This window comes from Nerophis ophidion, linkage group LG19 (assembly GCF_033978795.1).
Source record: "Nerophis ophidion isolate RoL-2023_Sa linkage group LG19, RoL_Noph_v1.0, whole genome shotgun sequence".
In the NCBI taxonomy this organism is placed as follows: domain Eukaryota; kingdom Metazoa; phylum Chordata; class Actinopteri; order Syngnathiformes; family Syngnathidae; genus Nerophis; species Nerophis ophidion.
The window spans coordinates 44,817,546-44,834,289 of NC_084629.1; the positions used below are offsets into that span (position 1 = coordinate 44,817,546).

General features: G+C 41.6%; 2 protein-coding genes across 2 annotated transcripts in view; one reads left to right on the forward strand and one right to left on the reverse strand.

The window, feature by feature from the left end:
• The window catches only part of nme9 (NME/NM23 family member 9), a 41,099-nt gene extending 27,097 nt beyond the window's left edge, over positions 1-14,002 (forward strand). Inside the window, exons 13-17 of the mRNA XM_061878811.1 lie at positions 3,486-3,637; positions 8,684-8,828; positions 13,212-13,450; positions 13,519-13,578; positions 13,868-14,002. Coding sequence (XP_061734795.1) covers positions 3,486-3,637; positions 8,684-8,828; positions 13,212-13,450; positions 13,519-13,578; positions 13,868-13,935 — 664 coding nt within the window. The 3' untranslated portion in view covers positions 13,936-14,002. The remainder of the gene's footprint in view (positions 1-3,485; positions 3,638-8,683; positions 8,829-13,211; positions 13,451-13,518; positions 13,579-13,867) is intronic.
• Positions 13,998-16,744, reverse strand: part of smarcal1 (SWI/SNF related, matrix associated, actin dependent regulator of chromatin, subfamily a-like 1) — a 42,054-nt gene continuing 39,307 nt past the window's right edge. Inside the window, exon 17 of the mRNA XM_061880094.1 lies at positions 13,998-14,200. Coding sequence (XP_061736078.1) covers positions 14,084-14,200 — 117 coding nt within the window. The 3' untranslated portion in view covers positions 13,998-14,083. The remainder of the gene's footprint in view (positions 14,201-16,744) is intronic.

Below are 16,744 nucleotides of genomic sequence, written 5' to 3' on the forward strand. Positions count from 1 at the left end.
TCACAGAGTTATTTAAACCTGTTTCACAGAGTAATGAAGACAATTGGAGCCGCTAACTGTCTCGCGACTATCCAATAACATTCATCCTGTTGACAAGAATATGGGCGTGCTGAGTAAACATTGCCTTTAACACCTTCAACAACATGTACAAACCGATTGTTAGTCCGGCAACATGTTGTGTGCAGCTTCCGCAATCACACATACAAGATTGAAAGCCATACTGGGTGACACAGAGTACACTGATGGTTGTGACATAAACAACTTTAACACTTACTAATATGCGCCACGCTGTGAAGCCACACAATAGTGTGAGTGAAGTGAATTATATTTATATAGCGCTTTTCTCAAGTGACTCAAAGCGCTTTACATCGTGAAACCCAATATCTAAGTTACATGTAAACCAGTGTGGGTGGCACTGGGAGCAGGTGGGTAAAGCGTCTTGCCCAAAGACACAACAGCAGTAACTAGGATGGCACAAGCGGTAATCGAACCTGCAACCCTCAAGTTGCTGGCACGGCCACTCTACCAACCGAGCTATGCCGCCCCAATACAAGATTGACAAACACATTTCGGGAGAACGTCCTTACAATAACACAACAAAACCCCAGAATCCTTTGTATCTGTTACACTTCCTGAATATATTCTCCCTGCCCACTGGGTGTGAGTTTTCCTTGCCCTTATGTGGGTTCTTCCGAGGATGTCGTAGTCGTAATGGTTTGTACAGTCCTTTGAGACATTTGTGATTTAGGGCTATATAAATAAACATCGATTGATTGATTGATTGATTTTACACCCCCGCGTTCCCACCTTACTGACGCACGTTAGGAAGTGTCATGAATACAAAGGATTCTGCGTTTTTGTTGTGTTACTGTGAGGATGTTCTCCCGAAATGTGTTTGCCGTTCTTAATTGGTGTGGCTTCACGGCGTGGCGCATATTCCTAAGAGTGTTAAAATTGTTTATATCACAACCATTAGTGTACTCTGTGTCACCCAGTATGCCTTGCAGTCTTGTGCATGTTGCTGAGGAAGCCACACACAACATGTTGCTGGACTGATAAGCAGATCGTACATGTTGTAGTAGGCGACAAAGCCATTGACTCCCCGGCATGCCCTAATACTTATTATCTAGATAGCTACCAGTAGTCATTCTGGAGAATGATAGCAACTCCTATTGTCTACTATTGACAAGCAGATCATGTATGTTGTAGAAGGCGACAAAGCCAATGGCTTCATAGCACGCACTAATATTTAATATCTGGGTGACTGCCAGCAGTCATTCAAGAGAATAATAGCGTCTCCTATTGACTTCTTCGCTTTATAACACGGGTCTTGAGAGGCTCCTTGAATGGCAAAGAATACTGATCCCAGAACCATGTATATGAAGTATTTCCAGTTGGTCCAACCGCTACCCGCCCGAATAATTAAAATCTTTTTTTTCGTCATGTCAACTGCCCGACCCACGGATAAATCCGCGGATGAGACCGCAAACCGCGCATCTCTAGTACGTAACGTATTTTTCCGACGATAAGTCGCAGTTTTTTTTCATAGTTTGGCCAAGATTGCGACTTATAATCAGGAGCGACTTATGAGTGAAATTATTACCACATTACCGTAAAATATTAAATAATATTATTTAGCTCATTTAAGTTAGGGACTAGACGTATAAGATTTCATGGGATTTAGCGATTTCGAGTGACAGATTGTTTGGTTAACATATAGCATGTTCTATATGTTATAGTTATTTGAATGACTCTTACCATAATATCAATCAATCAATCAATGTTTACTTATATAGCCCTAAATCACTAGTGTCTCAAAGGGCTGCACAAACCACTACGACATCCTCGGTAGGCCCACATAAGGGCAAGGAAAACTCACACCCAGTGGGACGTCGGTGACAATGATGACTATGAGAACCTTGGAGAGGAGGAAAGCAATGGATGTCGAGCGGGTCTAACATGATACTGTGAAAGTTCAATCCATAATGGATCCAACACAGTCGCAAGAGTCCAGTCCAAAGCGGATCCAACACAGCAGCGAGAGTCCCGTTCATAGCGGAGCCAGCAGGAAACCATCCCAAGCGGAGGCGGATCAGCAACGCAGAGATGTACCCAGGAGATACACAGGCAAGCAGTACATGGCCACCGGATCGGATCGGACCGGACCCCCTCCACAAGGGAGAGTGGGACATAGAAGAAAAAGAAAAGAAACGGCAGATCAACTGGTCTAAAAAGGGAGTCTATTTAAAGGCTAGAGTATACAAATGAGTTTTAAGGTGAGACTTAAATGCTTCTACTGAGGTGGCATCTCGAACTGTTACCGGAAGGGCATTCCAGAGTACTGGAGCCCGAACGGAAAACGCTCTATAGCCCGCAGACTTTTTTTGGGCTTTGGGAATCACTAATAAGCCGGAGTCCTTTGAACGCAGATTTCTTGCCGGGACATATGGGATATATATAATATGTTAGGTTAACATAGCAGGCACCTTTTCAGTTGGTTATTTATGCCTCATATAACGTACACTTATTCAGCCTGTTGTTCACTATTCTTGATTTATTTTAAATTGCCTTTCAAATGTCTATTCTTGGTGTTGGGTTTTATCAAATAAATTTCCACCAATAATGCAACTTATATATGTCACACACTGATGTAGGTCGAGAAGCTCTGGCCCTCCCTTTTTTTTTTTCCTTTGTCATGAAAAAGGGAAGTTTTTGTCATGAAAAATAGAGGTTTTTGTGGTTGGTGCACTAAATGTGAGTGCATATTGTGTTTTTTATGTTGATTTAATTAAAAAAAAATAATAATAAAAATTAATAAAAAAAATTCTTCTGCGGCCCGATACCAATCGGGCCACGGCTCGGTATTGGGCCGCGGCCCGGTGGTTGGGGACCACTGGTGTAGGTCACTGAAATGTAATTTAATCGGAAGAAAGAAGTGGAACAAACACTACAAGCATACAAACATTGCTCTTGTAAATTCATGGAAATCTATTTTAACGTTGCATCAAAGGATTATTTTAAAGTGCTTTATAGTGGTTTACAAGAAAGTTATTTGGAAAAATGTTAATCATACTGATAATTTGCAAATGTGTACATATTCTGTGTACAGTCTACTTCAAATGGTTTGCCTCTGCATTCCAGTTACCTTTTCACCAACCAATAAGGAGCACCCCATACCTTTTCACCAACCAATAAGGAGCACCCCATACCTTTTCACCAAACAATAAGGAGCACCCCATACCTTTTCACCAACCAATAAGGAGCACCCCATACCTTTTCACCAACCAATAAGGAGCACCCCATACCTTTTCACCACTTACCAAGCCCGTACCCTGCATCTGTAATCTATTTGATTTTAGTCACAATTCCAGGTCATAGTTCCAAAAATGCCCTTATTAAATCATAAATGGTGGCAAACTCTTTAAAAAAAAAAAGTGTAATTACCGGGTTGACATTTTTTTTGTATCTTTTTGTGTGATCCTTAGTCTTAGGGCCCAGTTTGCTGCGGGAGAGCATCTCATCAACCAGCTGCATGGTAGCCAAAGTGTTGAGGAGGCCTCCCGGGAACTCTCCTTCTTCTTCCCTGTACAGCAAACGCTGGCGGTGATCAAACCCGACGCCATGGAGGAACACAAAGGTTGTAAATATTTCTAAATAGCTTGTGTCATACTTGCCAACCTTGAGACCTACGATTTCGGGAGGTGGGTGGCGTGCTCGGGGGCGTGGTTGGGGGCGTGGTTACGAGGGGAGGAGTATAGAGGGGGGGGGTTGCCCACATCTGAGGTCCTCTCCAAGGTTTCTCATAGTCAGCATTGTCACTGGCGTCCCACTGGATGTGAATTCTCCCTGCCCACTGGGTGTGAGTTTTCCTTGCCCTTTTGTGGGTTCTTCCGAGGATGTTGTAGTCGTAATGATTTGTACAGTCCTTTGAGACATTTGTGATTTGGGGCTATATAAATAAACATTGATTGATTGATTGAATTACAGGCTGTTGTGTCTCTAAAAGCCGTAGATGTTATTGTCACATATGCATGACTGATTGATTGAAACTTTTATTACTAGATTGCACAGTTCAGTACATATTCCGTACAATTGAACACTAAATGGTAACACCCCAATAAGTTTTTCAACTTGTTTAAGTCGGGGTCTACATTAATCAATTCATGGTACAAATATATACTATCAGCATAATACAGTCATCACACAAGTTAATCATCATTGAATTACTTACATTATTTACAATCCGGGGGGTGGGATGAGGAGCTTTGGTTGATATCAGTACTTCAGTCATCAACCGGGGCGGCATAGCTCGGTTGGTAGAGCGGCCGTGCCAGCAACTTGAGGGTTGCAGGTTCGATTCCCGCTTCCGCCATCCTAGTCACTGTCATCGTGTCCTTGGGCAAGACACTTTAACCACCTGCTCCCAGTGCCGCCCACACTGGTTTAAATGTAACTTAGATATTGGGTTTCACTATGTAAAGCGCTTTGAGTCACTAGAGAAAAGCGCTATATAAATATAATTCGCATAATTCACAACAACTGCATCAACAGAGAAATGGACATTGAAACAGCCAGCAGAGAACATGGTGAGTTCAGATAGCATAAGAACTGTCACGCCTGTAAATCCGGTTTTATGTTTGATCATGTTTTGTATTCTGGACTCTAGTTCTGTTTTTTCACTTCCTGGTTTGTTTTTGTTACCATGACAACTCATTGATTTTTCACCTTGCCCTCCTAGTCCCGCACCTGTTCCTAATTATCGCAGCCACTACTTAAGTTATTTTCTTTCTGTCCATCAGTCTGGGAACATTAACTTTCATTGTGATCTACGAGGGGGTTCACGGTGGGAGAGGGGTTAGTGCGTCTGCCTCACAATACGAAGGTCCTGCAATCCTGGGTTCAAATCCAGGCTCGGGATCTTTCTGCATGTTCTCCCCGTGACTGCGTGGGTTCCCTCCGGGTACTCCGGCTTCCTCCCACTTCCAAAGACATGCACCTGGGGATAGGTTGATTGGCGACACTAAATGGTCCCTAGTGTGTGAATGTTGTCTGTCTATCTGTATTGGCCCTGCGATGAGGTGGCAACTTGTCCAGGGTGTACCCCGCCTTCCGCCCGATTGTAGCTGAGATAGGCGCCAGCGCCCCCCGTGACCCCGAAAGGGAATAAGCGGTAGAAAATGGATGGATGGATGGAGGTTATCTTCAATTTCGACTCTTTAAAATTCAAAATTCAACCGAAAAAAATGAAGAGGAAAAACTAGCTATTTCGAATCTTTTTGAAAAAAATTGAAAAAATTATTTATGGAACATCATTAGTAATTTTTCCTGATTAAGATTAATTTTAGAATTTTGATGACATGTTTTAAATAGGTTAAAATCCACTTTGAAATGAGATTTAAATTTGATTCCACACATTTTCTAGATTTGCCACCACACTTTAAATAAAGCATTTGAGTAGGGTTAAAAAATACATAGTAAATGCTGTGTTTGAGAAAGCAATACACGCTTTTATTACACAAAGACTTGACTATTGCAACTAAGTAAGGAAGTTCCAATCAGGGTTTTATGCTGCTGATTACAATACCAATGAGCCATGAGTAAGATAGGCCGATATTGATACATGTTTTACAGGTATTTACTGTACATTTTTCAATGTATAAATGGTGAGTGCTATAGACCAGCGGTTCTCAAATGGGGGTGCTTGAAGGTACGTGAGATTTTTCAAAAATATTTTTAAAATAGCAACAATTCAAAAATCCTTTATAAATATATTTATTGAATAATACCTCAACAAAATATGAATGTAAGTCCATAAACTGTGAAGAGAAATGCAACAATGCAATACTCAGTGTTGACAGCTAGATTTTTTTGTGGACATGTTCCATAAATATTGATGTTAAAGATTTCTTGTACCCCGACTTCCGCCTGATTGTAGCTGAGAAAGGCGCCAGTGCCCCCCCGCAACCTCAAAAGGGAATAAGCGGTAGAAAATGGATGGATGTAATCTACGACCTTTGCTGCTCATTGCTCCATGCCATTGATCCCCGGCCACGCACCTTGCTGTTTATGCCTCCCGTTTTTTGTCACAGTAAGTTTTTGTTAGTAATTATGTTTTTGATAGTACCTTTTGGTTGTTTTGTAGATTGTATTGCCATTGTGCTGTTTTTGTTCTAAGTTTTAGCATAGATTATTATCCGCCATCGAGCGTGCTTTTTGTTTTGCCTTTTTGTAGTTTGAGTATAATTAAAACATTATGTACCTGAATTCTCGCCTGGCTCGTCCTGTAATCCCTCTGCGTCGAAGGAGTCAACCAAATCCAAGTCCAAGCCTGATAAGAACAAGTATATACATTAGAAGTACATTTGATTATTTACATTAGGTTATTTACTAGGGGTGTGGGAAAAAATCGATTCGAATACGAATCGAATCGTTTATGTTGTGCGATTCAGAATCGATTCTAATTTTTAAAAAATATTTTTTTCTTTTTTTTTATCAATCCAACAAACCACTAAACGGCAATACCATAACAATGCAATCCAATTCCAAAACCAAACCTGACCCAGCAACACTCAGAACTGCAATAAACAGAGCAATTGAGAGGAGACACAAACACCACACAGAACAAACCAAAAGTAGTGAAACAAAAATTAATATCATCAACAACAGTATCAATATTAGTTATAATTTCAGCATAGCAATGATTGAAAATCCCTCATTGACATTATCATTAGAAATTCTTAAAAATAAAAAAAAGTGTCACGGTGGCTTACACTTGCATGGCATTTCATAAGCTTGACAACACACTGTGTCCAATGTTTTCACAAAGATATAATAAGTCATTAAAACAAATTTACATTATTGCAATCTGTTGATAAAACATTGTCCTTTACAATTATATAAGCTATTAAAAAAAAATCTACTACTCTGCTTGCATGTCAGCAGACTGGGGTAGATCCCGCTGAAATCCTATGTATTGAATGAATACAGAATCGTTTTGAATCGGAAAAATATCGTTTTTGAATCGAGAATCGAATCGTGACCCCAAGAATCGATATTGAATCAAATCGTGGGACACCCAAAGATTCACAGCCCTATTATTTACAATCCGGGGAGATGGGATTTGAATGGAGGAGGATATTAGTAAAGAGTTTAAGTTACCTGGAGGTGTTGTGGTGCATGTACAGTAGATGGCAGTATTGTCCTGTTTAAGAGTGTCACAACATTGCTGTATACGGCAGACAAAATGCTTTACGGTAGACGAAAACGTGATTGCTGTTGTTGTGTGTTGTTACCGCGCTGGGAGGACGTTAATGAAACTGCCTAACAATAAACCCACATAAGAAACGAAGAACTCGCCCCTCGATCATTCTACAGCAGGGGTGCCCATTACGTCAATCGCGAGCTACCAGTCGAGCGCGGGGGGTGTGTCAGTTGATCTCCAGCCAGGCTTTTAAAAAAAATAGACCTAAAAATTAGTGATCATCAATCTTCACCAAGACGTCACTTAAATGACATTCACGGTACCGGAGGGTCTTGTGAGATGACGCTGGCTGCTGCAAGATCATTATTATGAAAATATGACCGAGAGGAAGGCGAGAAACACTTTTTATTTCAACAGACTCTCGCGCCGTACCTTCCGTCAAAACTCTAAAGGCCGACTGCACATTTCCTATCTTCACAATAAAAGCCCTGCTTCATGCTGCCTGCGCTAACTAAATACAGAGTCTCGGAAAACTGGCGTGCACAAGCGATCCCTCGGAAAGCTGGCGTGCACATCACTTGTGCACGCCAGCTTTCCGAGACTCTTATTTTGTTAGCGCAGGCAGCATGAAGCAGGGCTTTTATTGTGAAGATAGGAAATGTGCAGTCGGCCTTTAGAGTTTTGACGGAAGGGACGGCGCGAAAGTCTGTTGAAATAAAAAGTGTTTCTCGCCTTCCTCTCTGTCATTTTTTCATAATAATGAACTGGCAGCAGCCAGCGTCATCTCACAAGACCCTCGGGTGCCGTGAATGTCAATCAAGCAAGCTACGGAATTTGCCGCCAATGTTTTTCTTGTAAAGTGTATGGAAGCTGGATGAATTAGATGCCAAAAACCAACCACTTTCATGTGGTATTGTACAGAAAGGACAACTTTTTTTCCCCTCCATTTGAAAATGTGGGTGTTATCATCATTACTGTCTGATTCCAATCAATGCAAGTCATCAGAATCAGGTAATACACCAACTTATATTCTTGTCTTTGTGAAAAAAAGACATCTATATGTGTTAGACATGCTTGTATTATCGTTAAACACATTTAACTTGTTTACAAAAATGTCTCTTTCATAAATAAATAAATATAAATGATATATATAAATGAGGTAGATCCCCTCGAGTTGGTCAATTGAAAAGTAGCTCGCCTGCAGAAAAAGTGTGGGCACCCCTGTTCTACAGTTTTAACGTCATTGGGCAGACACGCTGTTTATATTGTGGGAAAGCGGACGTGAAAACAGGCTGTCCTCACTCAAGTCCGCAGGGAGCTGGAGGGGGCGTGGCCTCCAGCTCCGCCTGAATTTCGGGAGAAAATTTGTCCTGGGAGGTTTTCGGGAGAGGCGCTGAATTTCGGGAGCCTCCTGGAAAATCCGGGAGGGTTGGCAAGTATGGCTTGTTGGATACGATTATTTGCTGTGATCGCTCCCTACAGAAAAGATTTTGGAGGAGATCCGTGAAAGAGGGTTCTCCGTGAGCCGCCTGGAGGAGAAGCTCCTGTCCAGGGAGACAGCGGAGGTGTTTTACGAGAAGCACAGAGACCAGCCTTTTTTCAACCAGCTGGTGGAGTTCATGAGTGGGTTAGTTCACCGCCTTAAAGAAAGCACAATAAAGGGAGGCATGTGGCAGATCTGTCCCAATTCCCTAAAGAAGTTGTCATGGTGTAATGTTTACTGCAACAACTCCAGGCAGCAAGACAGAAAGTCAATCTTTCTCTCTTGTCTTTTTTTAAAATCTTATTTTAAACTACACACTTACGATGTGGAATTATCTTCAACTTGTCCATTGCATTTGTTCTCACATTCATTCGTTACAAAACTGCTTTCTTCCCGGATGGTAAGAAAAGTTTGAGAATGTGAGAGCTGCTGCCTGCTCTTCTCATGTATTCATATTGACTTTGAGTTTGTTTCGAACATGCAAGCATACAACATGATACAGTTGTGATCAAAAGTGTTCAACCCCCACACAATTTCGGTGTTTTGCAAGTTGGACATTTATTCCGTATTTTGTTTATAGTCATATCAAATAAAGATGTGTCAAATAGACAAATGCAACTTCAATTACAACATTATATTTTGTAACATACCAAACAGTGTCATTTCTCTTAATATCTCATTGACAAAATGATTCAACCCCTTGAAGATCATAACTCTTAAGAACAGAATTTGACTAAGGTCTTTTCAATCAGGTGTTGAAAACACCTGTAGATGTGATTAGAACCATAACGAGCAACAATTAAACTGATTGAAAAAGACTGTGACGCTCAGGTTCTTGTAGATGGTCAATGGTGTTTTTTGCAACATGGTGAAGTCCAGGGAGTGGTCAAAGAAGTCAAGAGAGGAGCTAATTTCTCTTCATAAGAAAGGATATGGATATAAGAAAATACCAAAGACATTACACATTCCAAGAGACACAGTTGGGAGTATAATTCGCAAGTTTAAAGCTAAAGGCACAGTGGAAACACTACCTGGGCGTGGTAGAAAGAGGATGCTGTCCGGTATTTGAAACGTACAGTGGTGAAAAACCCCCGGGTAACAGCTGAGGACATTGCAGAGGGGGGAACGCAGGTTTCGTCCCAGACAATAAGGCGCGCACTACGAGATGAAGGCCTCCATGCCAGAACTCCCAGGCGCAAACCCACTTCTGACTACCAGGCACAAGAAAAATTGACTCCAGTATGCCAAAAATCATCTGGACGAACTCTAAAAGTTTTGGGAAACTGTTCTATGGAGTGATGAGACAAAACTGGAACTCCTTGGGCCTATGAATCAACGTTATGTCTGGAGGAGAAAAAATGAAGCTTACAAAGAGAAGAACACCTTTCCTACTGTTAGGCATGGTGGGGGGGTCAATCATGCTTTGGGGCTGTTTCTCTGCCTCAGGTACCGGGAATCTCCAGCGCGTTCAAGGCATTATGAATTCTATTTCCTAGCAGGCTATATTAGCTGCAAATGTCATGAAGTCAGTGACGAAGCTGAGGCTTGGGAGACGTTGGACCTTCCAACAGGACAAGGATCCCAAGCATACCTCCAAATCAACATCAGAGTGGTTGCAGAAGAAGGGCTGGAAGACTCTGGAGTGGCCTTCACAGTGGCCAGACCTAAATCTTATAAGAAAACTGTGGTGGGACTTGAAGAAGGCAGTTGCAGCACGCAAGCCCAAGAATATGAATGAACTGGAGGCCTTTGTCCAAGAGGAATGGGCTAAAATACCTGTAGATGCTTGCAAGAAGCTTGTGTATCACCTTTGAAGGATGTCATTACTGCCAAAGGGGGTTCTACTAAGTACTAAAGATGCATGGAACTAGGGGGTTGAATCATTTTGTCAATGAGATATTAAGAAAAATGTCCTTTTTTGGTATTTTGTAAAATACAGTGTTACAATTTAAGTTGCATTTGTCTATTTGACACATCTTTATTTGATATGACTATAAACAAAATACGGAATAAATGTCCAACTTGCTAAAACACCAAAATTGTGTGTGGGTTGAATAATTTTGATCACAACTGTACATCACAATTTCCAGTTTCTCTTTTCAACATGTTCGAAAAGGAAAAGGAAGAAGCAGGGCTTATTTAATCCTACCACTTTTCTTTTACAAAACAGTTGCTAAAATCAATCAATCAATCAATCAATGTTTACTTATATAGCCCTAAATCACTAGTGTCTCAAAGGGCTGCACAAACCACTACGACATCCTCGGGCAAGGAAAACTCACACCCAGTGGGACGTCGGTGACAATGATGACTATGAGAACATGATACTGTGATACTGATGATACTGATGACTATGAGAACATATGAGAACATGATACTGTGAGAGATCAATCCATAATGGATCCAACACAGTCGCGAGAGTCCCGTTCACAGCGGAGCCAGCAGGAAACCATCCCAAGCGGAGGCTGAACTTGTGTTCACTTCCTGTTCCCAATTTAATTACAAAATACTCCATGAGTAATCACAATAAAAATAAATATATACTATTCGGTGAAGTAAGTAACGTTTCATATGGTGAGATGAGTAAGATTATTTGGAAAATGAACGGATGGATGGATGAAATCAATTCAGAATGTTTATCATGGTTCTTCTTCTTTGTACTTTGTAAACACTTTAAGTTTGAAGAGTTTCATGAAGTGGATTATATTAGTGCATTGTTTGATTGCTTTGCTTAATCCATTCCATAATTTCATTCCACATACATACTGAAGGTATTGTACGTGCATACGAATGTTTTAAATTACATTTTTCTCTCAGATTATATTTCTCCTCTTTTTTTGAGAATAATTGTTGTATATTCTTGGGTAGCAGGTTATATTAGGGCTGCCAAGTGATTACTTTAAAAAAAAAATCAGATTACCGTATTTCCTTGAATTGCCGCAGGGCATATAATTAGCGCATGCTTAGTATTACCGCCTGGTCAAACTCGTGACGTTACGAGTGACACTTCCCCTGTCATCATTGTCTAAACGGAGGAGGCTGATTTCAATACCGGTAATTTGAAATCGCAAAAAGGGAAAAAGATTAAGAGCTATTCAGTAGGATTTAAGGTTCAAGCTTACATCACACTCAAATTTTTACTGCATACCTTTGGTAAGTGCCGGAGTGAGAAGAGGTTTTAAAATGATTAGCGCATGCTTACTTTTACCGCATGCCTTTGGGAAGCGCAGGAGTGAGAAGAGGTTTTAAAATAATTAGCGCATGCTTACTTTTAGGGACAGCGTGGCGCAGTGGGAGAGTGGCCGTGCGCAACCCGAGGGTCACTGGTTCAAATCCCACCTAGAACCAACCTCGTCACGTCCGTTGTGTCCTGAGCAAGACACTTCACCCTTGCTCCTGATGGTTGCTGGTCAGCGCCTTGCATGGCAGCTCCCTCCATCAGTGTGTGAATGTGTGTGTGAATGGGTAAATGTGGAAGTAGTGTCAAAGCGCTTTGAGTACCTTGAAGGTAGAAAAGCGCTATACAAGTACAACCCATTTATCATTTATTTTACCGCATGCCTTTGGTAAGTGCCGGAGTGAGAAGAGGTTTTAAAATGATTAGCGCATGCTTACTTTTACCGCATGCCTTTGGTAAGCGCAGGAGTGGGAAGAGGTTTTAAATTAATTAGCGCCCCGGCGGCAATTCAAGGAAATACGGTAATAACACTGTCGTATTGTATAATTAATCATGATTAATCACCGGTTATTAATTGCTTGCATAATTATAATTTGCTTAAAATACCCTAACATTTGGATACAAATGCAATTTGGTAATCGGAATGTGATACAGGAACTTTTTTTTTTTTAATTTACTGGATTGCAAGTCATTGATTTGCTCAAAACTTGCTCCAAAAAGTAAGTATAGTAAAAATGATGTGCCTATTTTGAACAGATTTGCAATAATACAGAAAACTAGGCCCATCCATCCATCTTCTTCCGCTTATCCGAGGTCGGATTGCGGGGGCAGCAGCCTAAGCAGGGAAGCCCAGACTTCCCTCTACCCAGCCACTTCGTCCAGCTCTTCCCGGGGGATCCCAAGGTGTTCCCAGGCCAGCCGAAACAACTTAAGCTGTAAATAAATCAAGAATGGGAAAGAATTCCACCTGAAAAGCTTCAAAAATGTGTTTCCTTAGTTCCCAAAGGTTTATTGAGTGTTGTTAAAAGAAAAGGTGATGTAACACAGTGGTGAACATGCCCTTTCCCAACTACTTTGGCACGTGTTGCAGCCATGAAATTCTAAGTTAATTATTTGCAACAACAAAAAAGTTTATGAGTTTGAACATCAAATATGTTGTCTTTGTAGTGCATTCAACTGAATATGGGTTGAAAAGGATTTGCAAATCATTGTATTCTGTTTATATTTACATCTAACAGAATTTCCCAACTCATATGGAAACAGGGTTTGTAGATAAACTGCTGGTGTTGTTTCACCTTACTTGCAAACTAAATGTTACGTATAAATTATGAGTTCCTGTCTTGTGACAGGAGTACCTGTCTGATGATGGTCTTGGAAAAGGAGAATGCTGTGGAAGAGTGGAGAGCGATGATGGGCCCCACAGATCCCGACCAGGCTAGGGTGACATCCCCGAACTCTCTGAGGGCTCGCTTGGCCTCCGATGTCCTCCACAACTGTGTGCACGGCTCATCTACTCAGCATCACGCCGAGGAGGAGATTAAATTAGTCTTCGGTTGCATGCCAGAGCTCACAGATGAAGACAGCTTAGGTAAAAACCGTCACTTGACTGCTTTCAGATTGCTTTGATGTGTTGAAATTCCACGTAATTGTCTGCAGATGAAAAGACATCAGGTTCACATGATGTCTCTCCTGAGAACAATCAACATCATCAAGAAGGTAAACAACATGAAATGTGGCAATTTTCACAACACTCAATATAGACTAACTGGCCACACCATTAGGTACACCTGCACAGTGTAATGCCATCTAAGAGCTCTACCACACGTTCTGCCTTTTGAGTTTTGATTGACTCTCTATGAACGATTCATTCAACAAGAGTATTGTTCTGATTGTATTATTTCGATGTTCTGCTATCCCGTATTATTTGCAAATGTACCTAATGTTGTGGCCGTTGAAGTAACACCAAGCTGGTCATTGACATGATCTTTTCCCTTCCCACATGAAGAACATGAATCAAATACACACCGTCTTCAAGCTGGAGTAAATGGAGGCCATGAAGAAGCATCACGATGATTCCCCACACTTTTCCTATCTTCCACATTCAGCCATGAAATCATGAAATAAACCTGACGAGAGTTCACCAATAGCTACTAGACAAGTTTATTTTACATTTTCTCTAATGAGTAAAAATATATAATGAGTAATGCAGTCAGCCATGATACTACTTTACAAAATCATCGCAGAGGTTGACTTCTTCTATTAGGTTTTCGTCGTCCATCCTGTCCTCTTGACTGAAAGACCTCTCAAACATGTCTGCGATGCTCCTCTGTAGGTGATCCTGCACAGATTCACATAATGAAGTTATAGAACAGATCTTGATCAGTTTTTAAAGTGCGACACAGTTAACATCCTCTCAGGGAACTTAATACAACAGTCGAGGCCCATAAACTTCCATCCATCCATCTTCAACCGCTTATCCGGAATCAGGTCACGGGGACAACAGCTCCAGCAGAGACCCCCAGACTTCCCTCTCCAGTAAAAATGTGCGGTTTGCGGTCTCATCCGCGGATAAACCGCGGGTCGGGCGGGTGACATGACGAAAAAATAGATTTTAAGTAGATTCGGGCGGGTGGCGGTTGAGCCATTCGGAAATATTTGGTTTACATGATTCAGAGATCGGTATCCTTTATCATTCAAATAGCCATTTAGGACCCGTGTAACAAAGCGAAGAAGACAATAGGAGACGCAAACATTCTCTAGAGCAGGGGTGCCCATTACGTCGATGGCGAGCTACCAGTCGACCGCGGGGGGTGTGTCAGTCCATCTCCAGCCAGGCTTTTAAAAAAAATAGACCTAAAAATTAGTGATCATCAATCTTTAACCAAGACGTCACTTAAATGACATTCACGGTACCGGAGGGTCTTGTGAGATGACGCTGGCTGCTGCAAGATCATTATTATGAAAATATGACCGAGAGGAAGGCGAGAAACACTTTTTATTTCAACAGACTCTCGCGCCGTACCTTCCGTCAAAACTCTAAAGGCCGACTGCACATTTCCTATCTTCACAATAAAAGCCCTGCTTCATGCTGCCTGCGCTAACTAAATACAGAGTCTCGGAAAACTGGCGTGCACAAGCGATCCCTCAGAAAGCTGGCGTGCACATCACTTGTGCACGCCAGCAGGCAGCATGAAGCAGGGCTTTTATTGTCAAGATAGGAAATGTGCTGTCGGCCTTTAGAGTTTTGACGGAAGGGACGGCGCGAAAGTCTGTTGAAATAAAAAGTGTGTCTCACCTTCCTCTCTGTCATTTTTTCATAATAATGAACTGGCAGCAGCCAGCGTCATCTCACAAGACCCTCGGGTGCCGTGAATGTCAATCAAGCAAGCTACGGAATTTGCCGCCAATGTTTTTCTTGTAAAGTGTATGGAAGCTGGATGAATGAGATGCCAAAAACCAACCACTTTCATGTGGTATTGTACAGAAAGGACAACTTTTTTTCTCCTCCATTTGAAAATGTGGGCGTTATCATCATTACTGTCTGATTCCAATCAATGCAAGTCATCAGAATCAGGTAATACACCAACTTATATTCTTGTCTTTGTGAAAGAAAGACATCTATATGTGTTACACATGCTTGTATTATCATTAAAAACATTTAACTTGTTTACAAAAATGTCTCTTTCATGAATAAATAAATATAAATGATATATATAAATGAGGTAGATCCCCTCGAGTTGGTCAATTGAAAAGTAGCTCGCCTGCAGAAAAAGTGTGGGCACCCCTGCTCTAGAATGACTCCCGACAGCCACCCGGTTAATAAGTATTAGTGCGTTCTATGAAGCCAATGGCTTTGACACCTTCAACAACATGTGCAATCTGCTTGTCAGTCCAGTAACATGTTGTGTGTGGCTTCCGCAGACACAAGCACACGACTGCAAGGCATACTGGGTGACACAGAGTACACTAATGGTTGTGATATAAACAATTCTAACACTCTTAGTAATATGCGCCACGCTGTGAAGCCACACCAAACAAGAATGACAAACACATTTCGGGAGAACATCCTCCCAGTAACACAACATAAACGCAACACAACAAATACCCAGAATCCTTTGCATCCATGACAATACCTGACTATTTTATACATCCCACTAGCAGCAAACCCCGCCACTCCCCCCATCCCCCGTGCATCGGTAAGGTGGGCGGGGTTGGGGCGCGGGGTTGTAAAATACAGTATGTGTCACGGATGCAAAGGATTCTGGGTATTTGTTGTGTTGCGTTTATGTTGTGTTACTGTGAGGATGTTCTCCCGAAATGTGTTTGTCATTCTTGTTTGGTGTGGCTTCACAGCGTGGCGCATATTAGTAAGAGTGTTAAAATTGTTTCTATCACAACCATCAGTGTACTCTGTATCAACAAGTATGCCTTTCAATCTTTTACGAGTGTCTGCGGAAGCTGCACACATCATGTTGCTGGACTGGCAAGCAGTTTGTACATGTTGTTGAAGGTGTTAAAGGCAATGACTTCACAGCACGCCCTTATTCTTGTCATTAGGATGTACACCATTGGAAATTTGCGAGGACGTTAGCGGCTCCCATTGTCTTCTTTGCTCTGTGAAACGGGTTTAAATAGCTCTTTTAGTGGTAATAGTGGCCGACCTCTGATGTATTTCAACGGGCGGGTGGCGGTTCCGGTTCTGATAAAATGTTGGTTCGGGTGGACGGCGACGTTGGTGATGCGGTTGCGGATGATATAATTGCCTATCCGCGCATCTCTACTCTCCAGAGCCACATTAGCAACTTCCTCACTGCAAACACTGAAACCTAGGTAAGATTAAATATCTCAAAAAAGGGTGATATTTGCTTATTTTCTGTCTGAT